Source organism: Varanus komodoensis, unplaced genomic scaffold, assembly GCF_004798865.1.
Source record: "Varanus komodoensis strain SLA01 unplaced genomic scaffold, ASM479886v1 scaffold6_2, whole genome shotgun sequence".
Lineage (NCBI taxonomy): Eukaryota > Metazoa > Chordata > Lepidosauria > Squamata > Varanidae > Varanus > Varanus komodoensis.
Window position 1 is genome coordinate 14,064,081 of NW_025336346.1, and position 25,091 is coordinate 14,089,171.

Genomic DNA, 25,091 nt, shown 5'->3' on the forward strand with positions numbered 1-25,091 from the left:
TTTGAGGCAGAAACAAAAAGTATCATACACGCAATACAGTATTATGTGTATTAGTTTCCAAACACAATACCAAAAAATGAAAATTCTCCAAAACAACCAGAAACTAAGCAACAAAAAATGCCCACAAAAGAGCACAATACCAAAATTGGCACAACATGGCTCCAAGCCAGCTCCCACCAAGCCTTCCCTTCCCTGCTCGCCTCCCAGCAGCACTGGTGTACCCCTGCAAACACAATGCCAAATGAGGAAGAGGTGGTGGAGCACAGTCAGCCCCCCGTGCCAGTCTATGGCGAGTAGGATGCAGCCCCCCATGGACCAGCAGGAAATCTGTGGAAACCATTGCCCTAGATGAGGCCTAACCAGCACTTATTAAGGGGAAATAGTACTTCACATAATTTGAATGTGATACTTCCAAAGAGAATAGACAGTGGTTCTGATACTTCTTCTACCAGTTCCTTTATGACTCCAGGGCCCTGGAGATTTGAACTCATTCAACCCAATTAGATTATCCTTGACTATTTGCCTATTAATCTTGAGCTTCCATCCTGTTCCTTCAGCCTGTACTTGCCTTCATCGGGAAGGTCATAGATCTTCTTTTGGAGAAGACTGAGAAGACCAGGAATTGAGCACTTCTGCTTTTTCTTAGTCATCTCGTATCATTTTGCAATCCACATTGGGTAGTTGAACCCCACTCCCATGTCTTTCCTCTGTCTTTTACTTTGGACATATCTGAAGAAAGCCTTTTTTGTTGCTTTTAGCATCCCTCAATAGCCTCAGTTCATTCCTAGCTTTCCTAAAATACAGGGTACATGTTTGGCTACATTTGGCTTTTGCTTCTTTTAGAATCAAGAATTCAAGTAAGGCATGGTCACTTTCCTCATTTTTATTCTGATATTGTTGTTCTTTTTAAATTGTGGTGTTTAATGTATTTGTTTTATTCTTGTTTCAAGTAAGTTTTATCTATTTTTAAAATACCTGTGATTGTTAGGTGCCATTTCCTTGGTGGAAAAGCAGGGTTCCAATCGAATAAATAAATATATGTGGAGTGGCAGGGAGGACAACCTTGCCCTTTGCCTCTTGGGCCTGGCCTGCCTAAAAATGTAGCAAACTGGACATCCTAAACACCTATATTATATTATAAACTATATTATATAATCAACTATACTCAAGGAGAATTTGACATATTGAACCTGTCTGAAACAGATATGGATTTAATAAATTATAGGACAAGATCTGGGCATAACATTTTTATTGAATTTTGGGGAAACATTGCTGCTGATGCATCATTAATTAATCATTAATCTCTCAGTTGTTCAGTGGATTTAAGTAAGGATTTCACCACTGCTAACATTTTGCACTTGTATGAATTTGAAAGAATTAGATAGAAGCCTATCTTCTACAACAGCTGCTGTTGCTGTAACTAATTGGAACCTGTGATGAGAAAATAACAGATACCTGAAGGAGACCTGAAAATAACAGATACCTGAAGGTACATGACAAGAAATGAAGGTTTTATCTATGACTTGTAAAGAATATGTTATTAATGGAGTAATTGGTAAAGGAATTGACTTCTTTCCTCAAATGGAATGGATGATGTTTTCCATCAGTATGGTAATTTGAAAGGTCAATGCAACTTGATCTAACATTGATAAAAATCAGTGAATTGTTTCCCATTTAATACTTTTCAGAGATTTAAAATGTTTATAAATCTGGTAGTTCTTATAAATATATGACTCAATTTTTTAAATGAAGCAGCTAATCTATAATATTGAAGTGTTTGTCTTCCAGTCTGGATACACACTGTCATCTTTGCAGACTATTGTTTTTATTATTTAGTCATCTTTGAGACTATTGTTTTTATTATTTAGTCATCTTTGAGACTATTGTTTTTATTATTTAGTCATCTTTGCAGACTGTTGTTTAGTTATGCTGATATAATTACCACTTTGGTTAGGATTATCTTCAACATTTCAAAGACAAGAGAAAGATAATGAAAAGCAAACTGCCTTTCTTTCAACTACAACAATTAAATATATGAACTATATAATATATACACTGGAAGATATATATCGCTCAAATCAGCCTTAAGCCTTATGTATATATTTTTGTTCCTCTAAATCAGCCTTGTTCCAATAGTATAATACTTTGACTTCAGAAAAAGGAATTGTTGTGAGGTGTTTTTGTTGCGTTTTGGTTCCAGGTTTAAAACATGCAGTTCCTGCTTAGTTTCCAGTGAATCTGCTGTCACTGCGTAGCTTGTGCGTCTGATATTCTGTTATGAACTGTTGAATAGTCTGGTCTTCCCCACATTCAGCTTGCTACAGGGCCAACTTCTAGCACAGTGCTGCAGCTGTATCTTGAGCTCAGATGTGAGAATTCTCACAAGGTGCAAATTCTCATTAATGAAGCTCACTGGACAGCCCTGGGTGCATCACTAATGTCGGCCTAACCTACTTCACAGGATGGTGGGGAGGCTAAAACACTAGTCTTACTTCCTTGGTGCAAAAGCAGAACAGAAAAATAAAGGTACTGAATGTGCAGGGGTTAGGGTTAACAGCTATGTTCGTTCTTTCCAGTGGGGACAGTTTCTTTGAGCTTTGTTACAGTCAATCAGACCTAAAGAAAGCAAGGCCACCAAACCAAATTGAGACCCACCAACCCAAACATAGCCTACTAATGCCCATGCTGGCTGCGAAGGATGGGAGTTGTGGTCCAGCACATCCAAAGAGCACCAGGTGGCGGCAGCTAATGTACAGCTGCACAAAACTTTAGTATGACCCCCATTTTTGGTGCCTGCTTGAGCATATAAAAACTGAGAGTGTCCCATAAAGTACCGGAAAGACCAGAGTATATGACAGCATTCCAATGAGTCTCAAAAAAAGCAGCAGCCACAAGTCACGGCCACAAAGGATTATCAGGTTGCTGCTAGTCATAGAGCTGAAGAGGCGGTTTGCAATGCAAAACCACTGTGCACTTGTGTGGCCACAGAGAATTTCAGTTGGGGGCGTGGGGCGGGGAGATGGAAGTGCTGCAGGCAACACGTACCATGTACCCCGGCAGAGTTGCTGAGTGGAGAGCTGCCTCTGCTGAAGGTAGCAGCCTGTGCCCCCAGCTGCAATTCTCATTCACTGTCAGGCTGCCCACACTGAACTCTTGGGGGGGGGGGGTCCCCACACACAGAAAGCTAGATGGTAGTGCAGTCCACAAAAAGTTGCATTTGCTGTGAACTTGCTTGCAACTTTACAAATGAGCAGAGGCATTTGTAAAGGTGCATGCAAGTTCACGGCAAATACAGCTGTGCTTCCAGCCTACTCTGGACAGTCAGAGCAGCAACCTCGTGCAAGCTCTTTTTCCCCGCAGGCAACACAACCTCCTGACCCCTTGCCCTTCACTGCATGATGCTCCTCAGCTGTCCTGTCCTGTTGTCCTCCACCCCTTCCCTTTAGTGCGCCTCTTTGCCTCATGTGGCATCACACCCCTTCCCACATCATGCCCCCACCCCTTCCTGTGGCAAACGCTCCCTTTTCCTTGCCACAGTGCCGTGTCCTGCATTTCTTTCCCCTTACTGCTGCTGTGCCATGCCTCTTATGTATGTATGTATGTATGTATGTATGTATGTATGTATGTATTTATTTAAAACTTTTCTAGACCATCCCTTATTGAGGTCTCAGGACGGTTTAACAATAAATCAATGTAAAATAAAACACGGTGTCCTAAAATTCCAACCGACAATAAAACCCCAATTAAAACAATCAGACCTTAAAACATTGGGAAAATAAAAATGGTTTTAGCCTGGTACTAAAAAGAATAAAGTGATGGTGCCAGGCAAACCTCTCTGCAGAGTAAATTCCACAATTGGGGTCCCACTGCAGAGAAGGCCCTTCTCCGGGTAGTCACCCTCCTAATCTCCTTCAGGGAGGGTACCCGGAGAAGGGCCTCTGCCCCAGATCTTAAGGGGCATGCAGGCACATATGGAAGGAGATGCACCCAGGCATCCAGGCCCTTCCCACTGGCACTACAGCCCTCACCCCTTTTCTTACACTTATCAATGAGCTGTACAATCAGATAGCCAGTGTGGCTCTTTGGAGATCACCTGGACAGGTGTAGTCCTTCAGAGCGTAGCTACTCCCGAGTACTCCATTACCCATGCAATGGTTTACTACATGAGGCAGTTTCCCACTGATTCAGCAGCTTCTGAGAACTTTGGGGCAGGAGAAGGAGATACAGTGGTACCTTGGCTCATGAACTTAATCCGTTCCAGGACTCTGGTTGTGACCCAAATTGGTTGTTAGCCAAGTTAAATTTCCCCATAAGGTTCAATGTAAATAAGGTCAATCCATTCTGTAACCATTTTTTAAATCAGAAAAATGTGAAGCAAAGTGACAACAACAAAGATCAAGGCCATCTCCCCCCCCCCCCGCCACACACACACCCCGAGCACACCCTGAGCAGAAGCCTGACAGTGACACACGTGCTGGTAACTTCCCGATTAGATTTCTGTAACACGCTCTACGTGGAGCTACCCTTGAAGACGGTCCGGATACTTCAATTGGTGCAGAATAGAGCTGCCAGGCTGCTGACTGGGACTGGGCGATGTTCTCATATAACCCCAGTTCTCCGTCAGCTCCACTGGCTCCCAATTGAAGTCCGGGCCCAATTCAAGGTGTTGGTTATGACCTATAAAGCCCTAAACGGCTTGGGACCTGGATATCTAAAGAAACGCTTGCGCCCATATATGCCCTCCTGCCCCTTGAGATCAGCAACAGATGCCCTTCTCCGGGAACCCTCTGAGAATGAGATTAGGAGGGTGAGTACCCGGAGGAGGGCTTTCTCTGCGGTGGCGCCCCATCTATGGAATGCGCTCCCCAGAGAGTTCCACCTGGCGCCGTCGTTATTTGTTTTTCGGTGCCAGGCTAAGACCTTTTTATTTAAAACTTATTTTAATTGCTAAATTATTGAATTAATTAGGATTTTAAAATTTTTAGCCGAGAATGCACCGGGGGTTTTTAAACGATTTTTTAAATTGTTATATTATCATTATTTATGTATGTATTTATGTATTCTTTGAGAGCCGTCCTGAGGCTTTGTTGCGATGGGGGCAGCATAGAAATGCTTTAAATAAATAAATAAATAAATAAATAAATAAATAAGTGTGGCCATCTCCCCGCTCCCCCAGCACGATCAAGATTGTGCCTGTTATCCCTGCACTCGCCTGTCATCCCTGCAGCCACCTGTCATCCCAGTGTGCTGGTGGGTGGGGGGGGGGGAGAGACGGGCGTGATCGCGGGCGCACTGGGGGAAGAAAAGACAGGTGCAAATGGCGCGCTGGGGGAGGGAGAGATGGGTGCTATCTTGGCCACCTCTCCCCTACCTTCAGCATGATCATGGCCATCTCCCCACTAGGGGGTGGGGTGGGGAGATGGCCGCGATCGTGCTGGTTGGGGTGGATGGCCAAGATTGCGTCTGTCTTTCCTGCAGGAGCGCACCTCTGATCACGCACGCCTTCCCTGCATGAAAGCAACTGCGATTGTGGCCACCTCTCCACTCGGGGGTGCGGGGGAGATGGCTGAGATCTTGGTCGCCACCCAATGCAGAGTTTGTGACCCACATCAAAATTTTTCAGAAATTTTTGTTCGTGACCCGATTTGTTCGTGAACCAAGGAATTCGTGAGCCGAGCTACCACTGTACTGGATGGAGACAGACAACTCCAAACCCCCAGCTCTTTTCACATCAGTGCCTGGGACCTCAGAGGGACTTCTTCCCGGAGGAAATGATATATGCAGGGTCATTTTCTCACTAGGGATTCTGGGACTGGTAGTTCCAGACCCAGATGAGAAAAGATGCCCTGGATGCCCATCATCCACTTTCTATTTCATGCTCCCAAAATAAGTTGTTGGGAATCGGAGAAGGGGAAGGTGGCAGCAGAGAAGGGAGCAGATGTGAGCACTTTGTAAGTGCCTTGGAGACTTTTGTCAGTATGTAAACTGCATGCTTGCAAGAACCCCACTGCTTTTGCACTGAGCCGTGGGATGCTCACGCATCCCTGCCCTGGATGCTCTGCTAAACCTAATTATCATTTACATTACTGAAGAAGGAGGAAGATTTGTGTGGGGGAGGGACTGATTAGCAGATATGCTATTTACCTGCCATTTAACTAATATCCAAGTGGGAACAGGAACAAATTGTTTAATATGATGTGATGCTACATATATATTATAGCAGACTAGTATGCTCATTTTCTTCCATTGTAAGCTATATCATTCTTCCCAAAATCTCATTATCCACTACATTTGCCAGTAAATATAAACAAGTATCAATCTGGCATTGTGTGTATAATAGAAAATAAATTACTTAGCATTGTATTCCATTAAGGTAATAAAAGTAAAACAATTTTAGCAAAATAATTGGATGCCACAGTCTGCTAAAGCAGATGAAAGTTTTCTTTTTTGTAGGATGAATGACTATTAATTAATGTACAGTATATTTGCCAAGATAATTTAATTAAAGGGTTTCATATGTAGTTTTAACATGATGAATTAAGCTACTAAATTATGACTGAAAATATTTAAAATAATTAAACAATATCAAACAAACAAAAATAGATTGTGTTCCATTCCTGGTTATATTTACCAAACTATATATTTTTGAGCTGCAAAAAGAAAATGTAATCAGTGTTCTAACGAAGCCTTAGAAACATTGGCTTGAATTCTAATTTTTCTTTTATGGATGAAAAGTCCTTCCCTCTTGCAGACCCCCATCTGCTCCTGCTGTTGCCAGGGAGTACTCATGGGAATGGTGTAGGTTATCCTGCAGGACAAGTAAAGAGGATAATTGGTAGAAATCACCCCTCCCAATACATGAGCAGTAGAAGAACTTAGAATCTAAACTATTGTGATTCATTATTATTTGTTAGGTATATTCGTCTAGATAAAACTGGCATTCTACCTTAAATATAGAAAGGAAGAAAGGGTTCATGGTTTAGTAATAGAAACAGAGTGAGCCAGAGGGGGCCTCCCAGGCCATCTAGTTTAACCCCCGGCTCTGGCCGGCTCCACTCACAACATGCCCACCATGTGGACGTCCAGCCTATCCTTGAACACCCTCACTGATGGGGCCTCAACCACCTCCCGGGGAAGCCCATTCCACACCCTCGGGGTGCTGACTGTCAGGTAGTGCTTCCTGGCGTCTAAAGGGACCTTGGTTGCCTGAGCTTTGCTCCGTTGGAACGCATCCTGCTCTCCTTTGCAGGGGAAAATAGGTCTCCACTCACATCTATGTGACACCCCCTCATATACCTATATGTCACCAACTGATCCCCTTGGAGCCTCCTCTTTTCCAGGCTGAAAAGACCCAGCTCCCTCATATGGCTTTCCCTGCAATCTGGCCACCATCCTTGTGGCCCTACACTGCACAAGTTGCAACCTGATAATGGCTAGTGGCTTGGAACTAATATAGGATTAAAGCAGGATGTAGGTGGTAGTGTAGACATGGTTCTGATTACACACAGCTTGGAAAGTGATGGATGAAAGGTCCATATAAGCTTTCATTAGCTTATGTCATTTTCATTGGCAGTTCTAAGCTACTGAACATGTAATTAATACATATAGAAGAGGCTATAGAAACAGAAACCACTTTAATGACTTTTTCTGTGTTTTGCACATAGAGACGCATTGCCTTCAAATTGATGTCAAGGGAAAGAAAAGGCCCTGCCCTCTCCCAGTTGTTGTTCATCAGCAGTGCCGCTAAGGCCATTCTAGAATATGCAAGAGAAATGGTTTCAGATCTGCTTTCCAAAGTGGCAGTGAAAAACTAGCCACAGCAGCAACAAGGTCTAGCAAACCCCTACAAGATACATTGCATGGACCTGGGGTGGACAGAAGGTAGCTCTCCGGATGTTTTGGATTTCAACTCCCAGAAGCTTCTGCAGGCATGGGCAATGTTCATGAAAGCTAGAAGTCCACAACACCTGCAGACCTATTTTCTGCTCACCCCTGGTCTAGCCCAAGGGTGGGCAACTTGGGACCATTCAGGTGTAGCTGATCTGTAGCTTCTCTCATTCTTCCTCATTGGCTATGCTAGCACAGGCTGAGGGAAGTTGTCTGGAGGGCAACCTATTGGAGACTCAAGCATCCCTATGAACAGGAACACTGGTCTCACTACCAGCCTATCCAGCCAAGAGTGGGCGATAGAGGAAGGAGGAGAAGCCAGAAAGCAGTGAAAAAGAGCAGTGCAGGAAAAGGGAGGAGGAAGGATATGGAGCCTTCCTACTCACCCACCTACTCCCCACCCTTGTCAAATTCCCTGCCTGTCAAACTGATGGGCTCTTAGCTAGTGTAATAACAAAGAATATGTGCAATACTAATGAGCAGCCATAGCAAGCTTCCCCCACAGTACTTTATTTTTAAAGTTAGAGGCACCAGGGGAGGTGGGGTTGTTTAATTGTGCCAATAAATTCATAAACTCTGACCATGGATGTGCTGTGATTCCAGATGTAGAGAGCTGGATTGGTGCCATGTGCTGGTGGAGAAGGAAAAGCATTCTGCCCATTATCTGTGTCTCCCAGCCTCCCAAGGAATATTCCTCTTGGTTCCTGGCTGAAGCAGTTTGACACATGGCTTCAGATGACCTAATACAAATGTAAAAGCATCTTCCATGAGCTTGTATGTTCGACTGCTTTTCTGCATTCCAGCCCACATGATGTGAGTGCAAATTGTACACAAGACACTCTAAGCAGGGTTTCCCCCTTACTATGTGTTTGCGTGTTAAAATAGTCTGTAAAAAAAGGGCCATCACATATAAGGCCAAACGAGTCTTTTGCTTTAGTGTTATACAGCAGCTGTAGCTGCAGCCAATATTGTTACATTTATATCCTGCTTAGAATCATAGAATAGTAGAATTGGAAGGGGCCAAGAAAACCACCAGATTCAGTCTCTGTTGAACACAGAACTCCCAGTTAAACCATCCCTTGCAGATGGCTGTCCAGTTCCATCATGGGAGACCTCTGGTGATTGGTTCCATTGTTGTACTGCTCTAACAGGCAAGAAGTTTTTCCTGATGTCCATCAGGAATGGCCTTCCTGTTACTTGAGCCTGTTATTCTGTGTCCTGCACTCAGGGATGATGGAGAATTGCTCCTGACCCTCCTTTGTGTGAAAGACTTTTAAGTCCTTGAAAAGCATTATCTCCTGCCCAATTTTCTCCAGGATATCCAATGCCCAGTTCTTTCAATCTCTCTTCATAAGGTTTTGTTGCTAGTCCCTGATCATGCTTGCCACTCCCCTCTGAATCCCCTCCAGCTTATTTACATCCTGGCCAGTGTGGTGCCTAGAACTGAACACAATACTAGAGATGGGAAACAATAATGCAGAAGGGAAGGGAACCTGTACCTCATATGATTTGGAAACTACACTTCTATTAATGCAGCCACATCACATTGTTGGTTATTTACTATCAGCATGTAATCTACAATTCCAAGCCACTTTTTTTCCATTCACAAAGGGAAATCTAAAGGGTGCTTCCAAGGTTTTCCTCTCCATTTTATCCCTCCAACGCCCCTGTGAAGTAAGTAAACTAAGAGTTTATGACTGGTCCACCCAGGGAACTTCATGCGTGAGTGGGGACTAGAACCTGGTTCTCCCAAGTGGTAGTCCAGCACTCTAACCACCACACAGCACTACTACTGTAAGTTCACAACTGGGGCGAAAGGAACCTAACAGCTCCTCCGTTGTTTATTCCAAGCCTTCGGCAGGCAAGGTAGACTGTCCCTAAACTAGAAGATTCGTTTAGCTGCCGTTGCGAGCGCCCCCCGCCCCCCCCCCCGCGAAGGAAAGGCTCCGGGGCGCCTCTTGCCCCCGGGGGTCCGGGGAGAGTTGCGCGCGCTCCTTTCGAGCACTAAATACGGTAGAGACGTCGGAGGGCGGGGCGTCCAGGCGGACTTGGAAACTGCTGGAGACGTCCAAGTGCAAGGACGGGAGGAAGGGGAAGGGGTTAAGGACTCGGCGCGCTTTCTTCTATTTGTGGAAGCTGGTCTGGAGCTCGCTCTAGGCTGCTTATTGCACGGCTCAGCCGCTCTCCTTCGCTTCGCCCGCCTGGCCGGGGAGCCTCCTCCGCCTCCTCCTCCTCCGCCCTGAGCAGCAGGTGGCGGCGGCGGCGGCAGGCGCGAGAGAGTTAACCCGTGGCGGGCGACGGCTGCGAGGGAGGCAGCCAGGCGGCGGCGGCGGCGGCGCGGCAGCAGCAGCAGCAACGAGGGGAAAGAGGGTGCAGCCGCGGCGATGGCAGCGGGTGGTGGGTTGCTAGGGATGGAGAGCGCCTGTGTCACCCGGATGTGAGTGTCATGTTGGCCCAAACTCGAAGGGATTTGCAAAAGGCGGCGGCGGCGGCGGCGGCAGAGAAGCACCGGCGGCGGCGGCGGCGGTGGTAGTCACAGCGACCCCAAGCCCTTCGCTCTCGCTAGTCAGCACGAGCGCCATGGGGGCAGCCGGATAGCGGGCAGCGCAGGGCAGGGGCGAAGGCAAGGGCCGGGGCGAGAGGGGGCACCGTCGCACACCTGGCTTGGACTGGCGGAGGAAGGCGCGCCTCGGGCCCCTCGCGGAGAGTGACCATGATGCCCCAGCAGCAGCTCCCTGATGGTAAGCGCCCCGGGGCCGGACCGAGCGCTCCCTGCCTCCCCCCACCCCGCCGCCTGCCTCGCATCCATCCCCCGAAGCAGCCACAAGGGCAGCGAGAGCCGCGGGAGGAGGATGCTTGGGATTAAGCAGAGAGGGATTTTGGGGATGTTGGAGGGAGATTAGAGGAAGGGGCCGCGGGCGGGATTAAGGGCTGGGAAGAGGGAGGCCGAGGGATGGAGGGACGGGGTCAACGGGTTACGGCAGGCTCCGCGTCTCGCCCGGGCTGCGCAGCTTCCCCGGCTCCTCCCGCCCCCTTCCCGTGGAAGCGCGTTGCATTGATTTCGCACGTCTGCCTCCTGCCTCGGGGCCGGGCTGAGGCCGGGTGGGAGAGGGGGACGTGGCCGCGGGTGGTCCTGGGGCTGTGGCGGCGCAGGGCAGCGCTGTGCGGCTGGGCACGCGGGCTGAGCGGGGGAGCCGCGGCGAGGTGCGCCCAGGCGAAGGGCTCCTGCGAGGCGATCGCTGCTCGCATCCCGCCGCTGCCAGAGGCAGCCTCCCCGCCTGCCTGCCTGCCTGCCTGCCTCTCCGCGCCACCCCCTTCCCCAAGCGTCGAGGGAGAGACGACACATGGGGCCGCGTGTGTTAATCGCCTTTGCAAACAGGCTCAGGCAGGCGCTGCTGCCGCCGCCGCCCTCCCCCAGCCTCTCTGCCTCGCTCCTTGAGCTGCGCGGAAAAGAGTCATCTCTCCGAAACTGACAGGGGCTTTGATGCTGCGAGTGTGTCAGAGGGCACGAGAAGCCCACGTCGCTTCGCTTTCAGAGGAGCCTTGCGGAGGAGAAGGAAGGAGGAAGAGCATCCCATAAATAGAAAGGAGGAAAGTCGGGGGCGGACGCGGGTGGGAGAGGAAAGGAGAGGAGAGGAAAGAAATGCCGGGCAGTTTGTGGGAATGAGCACTGATGGACGGTTCGTGGAGAATCTCGCTGTGTTTGCCTCTGTATCAGATGGCTACGTGGGGCAGGCGCACTTCTCCTTGGGTAACCTAGCAATGGACCCAGCTGTGGAGGTGTCAAGTGCAATCTGATGGCCACCCACTCATCACTTTGACACCCTCCCGGTTTCCTGAGATTACTGTGCAAGACTCAGTTGTTCCGGACTGCACCTCGGCAACCTCTTCCCAGCTGCAGGCTGAAGGAGCCATCTTAAGCATCTCCCCCCCCCCCCCACACACACATCCCACTCCACCCCATCCATTGCTGTTTTGCACATCTAAATGTATGTACACACTTACACGCATCACTGGAGAAGAAGTAGGAAGAAAGCAGCATCACAAGCAATAAACCAGTTTCTTCCCAGTGTGTTATGCAAAAGTGAATAGGACATGGCAAGCCCCCTTCCCACCCCCGTCATTTGACTGCATCAGTCAAAGGCAAAATGACATTTGTTACAGGAACCTGACTACATCTGTGCTGTGTTAGATCAGATGATAGTATCATCTCCTGCCTGGGCAAAGCTTCCTCTCATTTACTCTGATTTCCTGTGTCCCCCATTTTTTCCACACAGGTCCTTAACTTTAGAGTAGAGCCAGAAGGAGATCTTTTCCGCAGGTGCCTCGGAACCTTCTAATGCAAGGTAGCCCCTACACGGCACTATTGCATCTTTTCCCTTAATATTTTGCTCACCCCAAACAATATGATCAGACTGTAAGCTTTAGGGGACTTTACATGACTTCAGTGTCATTTTTACCATAATTATCATTATATTGTGCTTATTTTTCCTCTTGTGAGGAATCCAAGGCAGCTTACCTAGCCCCATTTTATCCTCACAGCAACAACAGCCCTGTGAAGTAGGTTAGGCTGAGAGTGAGTGGTTAGCCCTGCGTCACTCAGGGAGGTTCATGGCTGAATGGGGTCTAGCGCCCTGATCTCTCTGGTCCCCGGCTCTCAAGTAGTGATACTGTGCTGCATTCTAGGATCAAAAAGCCTCTGTGCACTGAAAAGCATGAGAATTATAAGTGGAAGTATTGCCTTAACACCCATGCCCCAGAAGCAGTCAACACATCGTCTCCTGGTACCCATGCTTTCCACTGGCGTTTTAGCACCAAACAACTTTCTTTTTGTGTTAGAGGAATGCTAATATTCAGTATGCCATATGAACTGAAACTGCCTCTCTGCACAGTTATCTCATGCTATTCTTGTGCAATTTCATTTGGATTACAAACAGTGGCATGCATTAGGAGTGACAGCCTATACATGGGCAGGGTGCAGAGGAGAATGTAAGACTCATCAGGACAAGTGTCTCTTTTATAATGAGGCAATGTACAAGTTAACAATAGAAAGGAAATGAGTGCCGCATTTATGAATATGCTTATATTGGCCTGGGCTCTGCAACAGGTTAGCTTTTTTTGCAATGAATGAATGAATGAAATCTTCAGAATGTACAAGCAGAACAAAGTCTGGCATTCCGCTTCTATTTTTGGTTAAATATGCACAGATTGTACTCTCCAGCATATTATATTAGCTTTGGAGCGGTTAGAATTAAGAATTTGGCATCCCAAAATATATGACTTATTAAGGTCAAGCTTCGCTGACCCCAGATCTAGTGTTACTCCCTTAATTTGTAGAGGAAAAAGGCCGGGGATGTAAGATCTCAGAAGAGCATGGGTGCTTAGAGGCTGAGGAAAGGGAGCATCGTATAGGAGGAGGATGTGTGTATTCACTGAAATTAAACCTTCACTTACATTATTCATTTGGTACACAAGTAAATTTGTAAGCATGTAGGGTGCACTGCTCTATAGATTTAGACGGGAAAAAATCCTTCTGACTGAACATGCATTGGATTGTGCCTTTAAACTGCTTTCTTAAACTGAAGGGTTATTGATTCTAGAATGTCCCTCTTTTGGAAAGAAGATTCACCGAATTACATCTTTTTCACTTTGCTGTAGCTTTACAATAGCTAACATTTCTCCTGCACATTAAGGTGTTGGAAACATCAGCTACATTCATATTTGTAATCTTTACACGGACCCTGTAGGATAGGTCATTTGGATTATTATCCTTATGTTAACCCAGGTTAATGTTTGCATTGTATTGACCTTCACTGTTTCTCCAATGGTTTAAGAAAAAGTGTAGGTATAATCTACTGTTGATGTTCCCATATTGCCCTGAAGGGATGGGATTCAATCTTAGAAGCTAAGAGTGGTTTGCGACATGTCTGGAATGCAGTCTGTTACTCTTATTGCAGACTACAAATGAAGTAAACACACCAGGGAACTCAGGAAAGAGAAAATCGAGGAAGCTATCCACAAATCACAACCAAAGTCATAATATGGATGATATATTGGAAGAATTAATCATATAGAAAATATTTACAAGTTTAGTACATAGGATATATAGAGATAATGGCCTATTTGCTTTCTTTTTCTTTCATGCATGTACAAATGAAACAACAGTGCTTACACCCACAGTAGCACTTCACACACATGAAACATGCAGCAGCAGCACAACTGTGTGTTTTTACACCTCCCCAACATTGCTCCCCCCACCTTAGCCATCTACTATCTTTGGGTGCAACTAGTTTGTTCAGTTTTGTTCTGGTCATTTGGGAGGTGGGGAAGAGGTTCCACCAAGGGAATCCTCAGGTTATCAGACCAAGTCTCTCAATTTGTCCTTAGTTAAATGGCTGATTAAAATGGGAGCTTTAAATCCTCATAAATTTAGGAGCAGCACTGGATCAATGAAGGGCACACCCCAGAGAAAACTGAATTTCAAACATCCAAACCAGCACAGGGAGGTAATTGTATCTGTTTTATATGGGCATGGAAATGGTCCAAGCAGTAGCAGCCCTGTAGTTCAGGTTTTACATTGTTCTAACATTGCTATATTTCACCTGATTATTTTGACATTTGGCAAAATCAGAAACCCTCAAAGTTGATTCTCTGTGCTAAATGCTCTCTGTGAAAGGATACAGTGATTTAATTCTTATTAATTAAATTTAATGACTACATCCTGAGACATTTTAAACACAGAACTCTAGTCATTTCATAGCTTTATGGAATGCACAGTAAGAAATGGAGATCAAGCCTGCTTACCTTTCACCTAACCCTTGCCCATGAACACAAGTGTAAAACAGAATTTCTAATTGTGTAGAACAGCCTTTTTCACACATACTTACACAAGTGTAGAGGTTTTTGCACAGTTTGTTTAAAAATCTGAAATGGTGGGGATCTTGAGCAGAACCAGAGGATATGTCCTATTCCTCTGTGTGTTTAGTATACACACAAATGGGGAAATGAGGTAAAAGGGTGGCTGAGGAAGGAAACTGTAGGAGTCAGTCTACCATTTGTCACAGAGCCAATATGGTGCAGTGGTTTGAGGATGGACTCAGGAGATCCAGATTCTAGTCCTTAAATAATACATACATTAAGTCGGCTTCCAGTGTGACCAATAAATTGCAGAATGGGTTACTCAGAGTAGAGGATGGCTTTAATCTTAAACAAGGAGTCGTCATGGTGGAGGTGCAGGTTTTATTCCTAAATCAGTGTCGACGTTGATTACAACCTGTAGCTTTCTGCCATTTCTGTCATTCCAATGAGGGAAAAACAACAAATAGCCATATTTCAGAAACCATTACAGTGAGGACAAAATAATAATCCATTTCAGGTTAGGTTGGATCCAGACTTAAGACGCAATCCTGTCTGTCTGTTTAAACAGATATGCTGCCAGAAAATACAGAGTGGAAGGACTAAGTCTGAATATTAGTTTACTTATTACATTTTTATACCGCCCAGGAGGGGAATTTGCAACAATTTATATATATAAAACCCACTATCTTTTGGGAAATTGCTTTTAATGATCTTATAAAGAACATTTCCATCAGCCAACGCATATTCATGTTGAAATAAAAATTTTGTCTGCAGAGATATATTCCAGCTTCTATAGTGATTGAAATAATTTTGAATATTAGATATTTCGTAGAATACCTAATTTGGAGCAAGGGAAGACAATGCATTCCTCACTCATCCCCGAAGTGAACTTAAACTACATCATTCCAGATTAGGATAGACACAAGGAAAAGCTTCCTCTGTCAGAGCAATTTGACTGTGGAACCGGTTGCCAAGAGAGCTTGTGGGTTCTCCCACACTAGAGACATTCGTGGCAAAACTGGGCAATAACTGAGTGGGATGGTGTGACTTGGCATCCTGTACTAGCAGGGGTTGGACCTGATGGCCTCCTGGGCCACTTCCTTGACCCCTTACTATTCTCTGAATCTCTGGATACTGAACTGTCAAAGGAAAAAAGTTTCATTAACAAGAAACTAGACTGCTTTGTTATTTCTAAAATTGTTGAGGAACAGCTTGTTTAATATTTCTTTTAAACTGGGGATTCAAAATGCCTTTTTCACAGTGTGTCAGGATGAATGCTGGTGTTCGTAATGCTGATTCCTGAAACTTTTAATCATAGAAGAAAGGAACTGCTGACTTTAAGAAAAGGAAAGGCTTCGAAATAGAACAGAAAGCAGTACCTTGTAAGTAGTTTAAAAGAACGGGATTATTGAAAACTGGTATAAATGCATCTTCTCTGTTTCTCCCCACAGAAGCAAGCTATGCAAATAGCACCAGAATTCCTCTCCCTGCTGACGGACCAGCTCTCCAAGCAAACAGCTCAGCACCATCCAAGCAAACTGTGCTATCTTGGCAAGCTGCCATCGATGCTGCTAGACAAGCCAAGGCTGCCCAAAGCATGAGCACCACCCCAGCCCAGCCTGTAGGATCTCTGTCCCAAAGAAAGCGCCAGCAATATGCCAAGAGCAAAAAGCAGGGTAATACATCCAACAGTCGGCCAGCCCGTGCCCTTTTCTGTTTATCCCTCAATAACCCAATCCGAAGAGCCTGCATTAGTATAGTAGAATGGAAGTATCCTTTGGATGGAAGTTTTCACCATCAGTTCTCTGAATATCCAAAAGTATGTCAAAGATATACATTTAGGCTTCAACTACATGGTATACATAGTTATGTGTTGTTGTTTTCCTCTCCATGTGTGTGTGTGTTTGTGTGTGTGTGTGTGTGAATTAAAGCAAAATCAGACTGGTTAATCTGGGAGTTGTATTGGAGAAACTCTGTCCAGAGTACAACTGCTCAGTCCTAATCTCTTTTGGTCATTTTCCAGGTCAGCAGCAGCCTTTTCAAGCAATTTTATCATTTTTGGGTAGCTTTGGGAAGATACTGGTTATATATCTTCCCCATATATTTCCTGCTTTAGAAAAAAATAGTTTGAGGGGCATGGTTGTGAACTTTGAAATTCCTGAGTTTCAGCATGTACATGCCAGTTTGGGGTTCAGAAACGCAGAGGAAAATGTGCAGAGCTTTCTGTAATGCCTGTTTGAGCAATAGAACAAGACTGGCTTGTGGAAGCACTCTTGTGTCCTGAAATGCTAATATAAGAGATGTTCTTTAATATATGCTGTAGTGCTTTTGTTTTAAGGATTTATTTTACACTTACGTAGCTACTGCTGGCTATAGACACAATTGTTGACAGGTTTTATGCATGTATAGGAACATAAATTTTAAATGTTCAAGCAGATAGTAGATTCCTAATGCACTAAGATGAGCCTGTGTATCTTCACTGTGTCATCACTAATTAAAGTGCCATTCTTATTGTTTGAATTATTATACAGATGACATTTTGGGATTAAAAAGGCTTATAAGAATAAATTATGTCTGCTACTAACATGGTGTGTACAGTTTCATTGGTACTATTAGGGTCTTAGAGTCTAGTGGCCATAGGAGAAGTCTGTGCTCCAATCCACCCTCAAAATGGGATGCACAGTCAGTGGGGATTCCAGCATGGGAGAACCTTGCAGCTGGTGCAAACCACTGCTCCAGTGGCAGCTCTGAGGCTGGAAGAGTGACCTTGGAGCTGGACGTCTGTGGATAGTTCAGGGGATGTGGCCATAGCCTTTCCTCTTCATTAGGTTGCTGAGAGCAGATGTCTAAATCTTTTCTGGGGCGCAAGGAGTACTGTGGTGACCTTTGGCGCCTTCTTCCTTCCTTCTACCCTTCACTGGATGCCCGTAATCCTCCAGAGGGTTATTGACAGCTGTTTTGGAATGCTCTGTTGGTAGATTACTTGTGCTGCTAATTTCTGTGCACTGTGCTAATTACTTGTGCTACGTAATGATGACAAACATTATTCCAATTTGCTAAAGGATTTCTGAGAAATCTGTGCATGAATTTTTCAGTATGTGCAAAATTGATGTACCAACATTGGTTATCTCCAAAGTGTCCCATCATTTGATGGAAGGAGTCCTCCTACATTTGAAGGATAATTTTATTTGGAGGAACAGTCCTCCATAAGACCAGGAATGGGCAACTTGGAGCTTGGCAGATGTGGCTTACAACCCTTATTAGCGTCATAAGAGTTTTAGGCCAAAGCATGTGGAAGGCCAGAAGTTGTTCATGCGTGCACTAGGTGAAGGGAACTGGCATATTAATAAATTTTAGCTTATATTTTACTGTAATAGTGGACAACATTTTTTCTGTTGGGGATTGCATTCTTCAGGAGATTCTATCAGAGGCTGTTGCTGGCAGTGGATGTGGCTCAAACGGGGGGTGGGGCTAGAGTCACAGTGGGCAGGTCTACCTGCTTTTCTCTTCCTGTCTCCCCAGCAGTTGCTGCATTTGATGAAACTGTACTTTCAGACTTTGATATCGTGTGTTTTAAAAATATACACAGTTTTTGATATCTCCAGTGAAAGAATTTCCATAACAAATTTATCTCACCCTCACCCGCTGGAGTACTACTTGGGAAAATCCTTAGTTCTCACAGTTGGCAGTGAAAGGTCTACCAAACCATAATTTATTCCTTTAAAAATGTGGTGATCCTGCCTTTATATAATTTTAAGGCCAAGCTGGATAAGGTTTGAAGCTTTACAAATGCAAATAGCATTAGGTGGAGGACGATAATTATTAGTTGCTCCTAGTATGGAGTAGAATTTAACTCTTTTCCTCCCTTGCTCTAGTGAGTCAGGATTTTCTTCCAAAGATTTTCTTTATGATTCTATCAGTGCAAGAAAAGTTAAAATACTACCCCAAAGCTTTTGTGGTCAATCTTCTCCCATACTGATGATGCTATTTTCATTTTTAAAAGCCATTTTGACAGAAGAAAAGATTTATATTATGTTAAAGTTACTAAATCTCAGCCTTTCACAGAAAAAAAGCTTGTAGATTCTTGTTCTATAGAAGGTAATAAAATATCAGGTTATGGTTTATTATTACAGTGATTTGTACGCATGCAAGAAGTTACATTAGCACTACAGAGGGAACTGATCTTTGAGCATTTCATAAAGGTTGAGATAGTGATTCAGTATTATGCAATTAGATTTATTTTTAAAAAACTTAATGTAAAGCACAGTTTGTGTGACAAAATGTAATGTGTGGATTATTACCAAAAAGAGGACACTGAAGGATGATGGTGCTGGAAAATAATTTGAAGGGGGGATATCATGGATGCTTGCAGTAAATGAGTTGTTAATTCTGTCAGTCAAAAGAATGGCAAGATCATGTCAGTTTTCTCTAATATTAAAATTAGCAGTGAATTAGACTAGGCTTTATATGTATATATTCCAACACTGGATGTTCCTTAACAAGATATTTCAGACCATTTGACATATTTATATTACTGGCTATTTTTGCCAATTGTGTGGCCTTAGCTGTTTATATCCCATTCCCAGAAGATGATTCTAACTCAACAAATCATAATTTGGTAAGTATTTTTTATTTTCATCCTGTACTATTGTTGTTTTTTACAAAAATTGTACATGAAGTCTTAAAAAATCATAGAATGAATTATATGTAGTCTCAGGGAAAAATGGAAGAAATCTTTTAAAAATGTATTTTACTGCTTTGGTTTCCTGTGCAAGTAGTGATCCTCTGATTTCTGATATAATGAGATAGTTTATGATAATGATTAATTTGGGGGGCAATGCCAATGCAGTATAAGGAAGTTAGTAGTTACATTTATATGTTGCTGTTATTAATTGTACTTGCTGTTTGTTGTCATAGTGTTCTTTAATCTTTTGTAGTTAGCTTCACATGAATTGTTATTTCTCTGTTGAGTTCATTTCAATTATTCTAATGCTTTAAAAAGAAAAATTGTATGGTTTATAGCCATAGAGATATACCAGGGAATACTTTATTCTGGGACAAGAATTTACTGGAAAATAATATACGTCATTACCTCACTAATTAGATCATTGAACTTAGGAGGAAGAACATTGTAAAGCTTGGCACTTACGTTTTAAATGGAGTTTACATATTTTTAAGCCACACAGTATAAGGAGAATACTGTTGTTTTAAGGGAGAATTTTTAGGAGTTGGTTCATTGCCACGCTGGTGTGTACTGCAGTACATATATATTTAAAGTTGTGGGCTTGGATCCAGAGCTGTTCTTCTGTTAGAGGACAGTCTATTCTGCACATGGAAGACTGTTTCTGTTCTAGCAGAAGAGGCTGGCATGAAAAAACTGATCCCACAAATCCAGATAAGTTCTTCTGTTGTGCAAGCGCTGTCTGACGATCTTTTAATGATCCAGTAGAGTTTATTTGCTGCAGCCTATAACTTTAGCTGGGAATAATCCCCACTGAACATGTTTGAAAAGCCCTTTAAAAATTGTTCTTTTAGAATGTGGTTTCTGTATTTTTTGGTCAGTTTTATGTTTTTCATTGGTTGAAACTATGATATTAAATAGCTTCTTATGACAAGAACTCTGGCAAAAGACAGAATAATTCAGGTCAGTTTGAAGAACAATCCATGCAGTAGCGTGTCTGAGCCAATGAACAGTCTGGTTCTGCTCTCAGAATTTAGGGCACAAATCTCTGCGTTGCTGTCAATCCACCAGGAGGTCTGTGCTAATAACTAATATTACAAAGCATTACTTGAAGTGGGTAAAGCATCTGTCTGCGTCAGCAGCTGGTAATTTTATAGAATTTTAGCTTGTTTTTATATAGGGTTTTTAAACATCTTTTCGCTCTAATCCAAGGCTGAGTTAAACTATTTAATTATAAAGTATTTAATAACCTTCATTATAAAAACCCCTCAAGTTTTCTTTGAGCAAAAATAAACTATATTTGTCACATATTTATACTGACTCTTCGGATTTGGTAATAGAGCTCTGTTATTCCTCTGCATGTACATTATTCACATATGTAGGCACAGTCATATTTCACACTGTATTCTGGCTCCACATATGTCCACAATGACTGCTTTAAGGGTTACATTTATTTTAAAGGTATTCTGTTGACAAAATTATTCATATGAATGAAGTGCAATTTAAAAACTGAACCAAATGAAGCAGTGTAGATAGCACATATATCATGAAGACCTATTTGCATGCCATCTTGTGGTATTGTGCCATCCATGGGCTATTGCATTTTGTCGTGTTGTGATGTGTGGCATAGTCATGAACCCATTGTTAGTCATGAACAACCCAGCAAAAGGACCCATGGTTTGTTTAAACCATGGATGGTTGCTATGCAAGATGATGATTCTAAACTGTCTTGAGTGCCATTTTTCTTGGTAGAAAGATGGGTTTCAAACCACGTTAAATATCAAACACACAAATGTAGCTCATTCTTGCGTTGTTTCACTCAATTAAAAGAGGCAATGGGTAAGAGTGGTAATCATCCCCTTGCCAGTTTTATAGTGCCACAAAGGCATTTGGAATACAGGATGGGAATGGGTGAAAGAGGAGGGAAGGAACTGAGAAAGTACATCACACTGAGTTCAGTTGTTTGCTGGACAAAATCTGGGTTAATGTTATGTGTGAACCAGATTGTGTATTTTTATTTAATAATTAATGATTACGTGATAAACTTGGGCAGTTTGCCTTTCATGAATGGCCTCTTGCTGCAGGTATCCTATGCTAAAACTGTCAGGACTTTGTAGGCTACAATCCGTTGAACAAGAATTAGTTGAATATTCCTGTACAGCTGTTAAAAAGCAGCAGAATTTTGTGTTAGGTGATTATTCCAGATCATGATTCCATCTTCCAGATCATGGGGTGTGCACTGTAATCACTACTTGCACTGACTGTTAACTTGCATGTGTTTAAGATTGTCAGATTTCATTCAAACACTGTGGTTCTACTTTTAAATCTTCTGAGACCTGAAGGGAGGATTAAGTCACTGCAGTGCTTAGAGCAGCGTTCCCCAGCCCGGTACCCTGAACATGTGTTGGGCTATGTGGCTGGGGCATTATGGCACTCCTAGCCCAGGATATTTGGAAGGCACCAGGTTGGCCAAGGCGGTCCTAAACCATTCGCCTCTCATGCTTCTTCTGTCACTTTGTCTGTCCTTTCTTGCCTTTTATAGCAAGCACAGCACTGATTTTGCTTGTGTGTTTAAAGTAAGGTGAGGGCATGTTCTGGTAAAGGAGGTGTAACAGAATGAAAGGACTGCTGCACTTTGTGTCACTGAATTGTGCTTCCTGAGAGAACCAGAAAATAGTTTAGGGTAACACCCACAGCTTCTGCCCTGAGTGTTCACAGCCGAACAGGGCACTGCTCCCTTCCCCTTCTAAGCTGCTGAACAGAGCCGTTCTCGGGTGCTTTGGACAACATGTGGCGTAGAGAGAACTGGCTGGCTGCTTTGTTGTAGCATAACAGCAACATCAGAGGACTGGTTTAGGGAGCATGCCAGGGCGAGCAGGGAGACCAGGACCACCAGGATGGTGCTGCCCCAACCTCTGTTTCTCTTCCTCTGAAGTGCTTCAGTTAGACAGCTGAAATCTAGCTGCTTTGCAGAGGGGGATGTGGATGGGAATGAAGATCATTTCTGTGTTCCTTCTGCTTCTCATAATCCTTCTGAGTCTGGTGAGTTATGGATATCTCCAGTGAATAGTGCTCTTAGTTAATTTTAAGATATAAGCACAGCTCCTGGATAAAGCTGGGGAGTCCTACATGTACTTAACTTTTAAAGTTTTTTAAAGTGTTCTGAACTCTAGAAGAAGAGGATATATATGTACTATTCATTTATGAGCACCATGTTGTTTGGGAAGAGTATCTTCCATTGTGTTGCCTTGAATTCATTTGATGGGTTGCTACTGGGGTTCTATCGGTCCCAATCACTGCAAGCTTCTATGAAGGCCCTGAAGACTTGTTTTCTTTGGAGTTTTTCTCCTGAGTATGTGTAAGAGGTCTGTTCTGGGCTATAAGATGCTCTTGTGTTTTGGATTTTATTGTCCCCCAGACTAGATGATCTACTGCTGGTGTTGACTGATTTTATTAAATCTGTCTATTTTATCATTTTCGTAGGTTTTTATTATATATAATTTTATTCTCTAAATTGCACTGGGAAGGTGTTTGTCCCTCAAGGAGGCTTGGAAATATATTAGTTAAATAATAATTGATATCTTTAGTTTGCTGTGGTGATTTTTGTTGCCCTCCACTGGACCCAATCTAATTTACTTGCATCTTTCTTGAATCTTGGTGCCCAAAACTGGACACCATATTCCAGGTGAGGTCTGACTAGTGGGGAGTATAGAGGAACTACTGCGTCTCGTGATTTGGAAGTAATACTTCTGTTAATGCATCCCAAAATAGATTTTGCCTGTCTTTGAGGTTGCTTTTGCACCCTTGGAGACACAGCTGGTGGCAGTTCTGTCCATGCTGGCTGTGAGGTGGAGGAGAGTGCACCTACCAGAGTTCCCATTCTGATGTTGGAGCCATTTTCTGACAGTTTTCAGTTGGGACACTGAAAAGTCCCATAGCCATCAAGATGCTGTCTGGTGGGCTTGCTAAACAACTGAACAGAAGATTTTCTCTTTTAAATAGGGGTCTAGGCCCATTGTGCCCTGAACTGAAGGACAAAATGCATCTCCATCCCACTGCATCTACAAAAGCTAACTGGACTGATAATTGAATCTACTTCCATACTGGCAATAGGTGGTATCCCCTAACTCACCTGAGAGCTTTAGGCTAACTTGTGGGGTACAGGGAAGACTACATAGGATATGCAGCTCTCTCCTCCAACAGAGGATCAGTCAGGGGCTGTCCCCTCTATAACACACACTGACTGCCACCTGGGGGACAGCTTTGCTCTGGCTACTGGTACTGAGCTTGATTAGTCTATTGGACTGGAACAAGTTGGTTCAGAATGCATAAAACTTATAAAAAACTACTCTGTTAATGATAACCAAGAAGAATGGCTGGGCAGGACATGTTTGTTCATCTTGTTCCCAGTAAGTGGGAGCATACTTTGAGAATTGGGACAAGTGTCTTCTTGCCTGTACTCCATTGTTTTGTCTTTACCTCTTTACTTCAGATTGGGGTGGAATCAGATGCTGTGAAAATACTCTGGGAAGATAGCGTGAGCATGTTATGACATTGTCATGTCATCATGCATTTTGTATGCTTGATCTTTGGTGGATAATGGTGAAACACACTGACATGGGTTATATCTACACTGTAAATTCACAATTAGCTTTACAGTGTACTCCCGTGCAGTTGTGGTTCAGCGTTCACGACCTCAGTCTTTCGTGGAATTTTTCCTGTGGTGGCTTGCTCATAAGGAGATCATTTTCTCCGAACGAGTCCAAACCGATCTCCTTGTGAACAGCCTTGCTCTCAAGGAGATTGGTTTGGACTCGCTCGGAGAAAACGATCTCTGTGCTTGCCCGCCCCTGCTCGTGCCTTGCCACACGCACTCACCCCCCTGGCCCAGCCCAGCCTGCGCCTCCCACCCACACCACCTTGGCGACTGGCGCCCATCACCGGCACCAAATTTGCGTTTTTTCACAATTCACGGGTGCTCTAGGAATGCATCCCCCACGAATTTCGGGGGACTACTGTATACCATTTTAACTGTCATGCACACACAAAAGTTAAGTGATAATGCCAATAATTAAGGCAGAGCTGTCTGCGCATTATGACTGAAGTAGAAACCATGTTCAGTGCAAACAAAGGTTATGAATGAAACCTGTTTAGATGATCCCTCTGAATTGATTTTTGGAACACAGTAGAATAAAACGTCTCTGTTACTTCACTTTTCTTTGAGCTGCCTGATGAGCAGACCCACTGAAGTAATTCATTATATTCATTAACTTATCTTGATGGCCTGTACTGTTTTAATTTGGTCTTGCTGTTAGTAGAGCTGTTTACTGCTTGAGTAAATGCTATATTCATTAGTATCTTGGTTTTGATTAGATTCTCCTGACACTAAATTCAGAACATTTATATTGGATCCCGTACAGAAGTTTTCTTTTTCTGTTTGTACATCATGTTGTATTCTGGAACAGAGAGTGTGATCTCACCACTTACATGCAGGATTCCTCCTTGCACCCATTCGCTGTGGAGTCCATGTCAGAATCTGATCTTATCTAGATACCGGCTTATCAGTGCAGTTGATGTCTCTTTTGCTTTTGTTTCCCTTGGCTGTCTTCCCAGGTTCTCTTTAGCAGTATTGTTTTAATACATCTCTTCTTATATGTCCATGTTT

The 25,091-nt window shown here is 43.7% G+C and overlaps 1 protein-coding gene and 1 long non-coding RNA gene across 2 annotated transcripts in view; one reads left to right on the forward strand and one right to left on the reverse strand.

The window, feature by feature from the left end:
* Positions 1-7,051: 7,051 nt before the first annotated feature.
* Positions 7,052-23,110, reverse strand: LOC123034211. The gene is made up of 3 exons (XR_006416713.1): positions 23,100-23,110; positions 22,340-22,347; positions 7,052-7,216 (listed from the first exon to the last, which is right to left on the reverse strand). It is a non-coding gene; the product is annotated as an uncharacterized LOC123034211 (long non-coding RNA).
* CACNA1D (calcium voltage-gated channel subunit alpha1 D) overlaps positions 16,328-25,091 on the forward strand; it is a 240,186-nt gene continuing 231,422 nt past the window's right edge. Inside the window, exons 1-2 of the mRNA XM_044451181.1 lie at positions 16,328-16,515; positions 19,258-19,363. Coding sequence (XP_044307116.1) covers positions 16,343-16,515; positions 19,258-19,363 — 279 coding nt within the window. The 5' untranslated portion in view covers positions 16,328-16,342. The remainder of the gene's footprint in view (positions 16,516-19,257; positions 19,364-25,091) is intronic.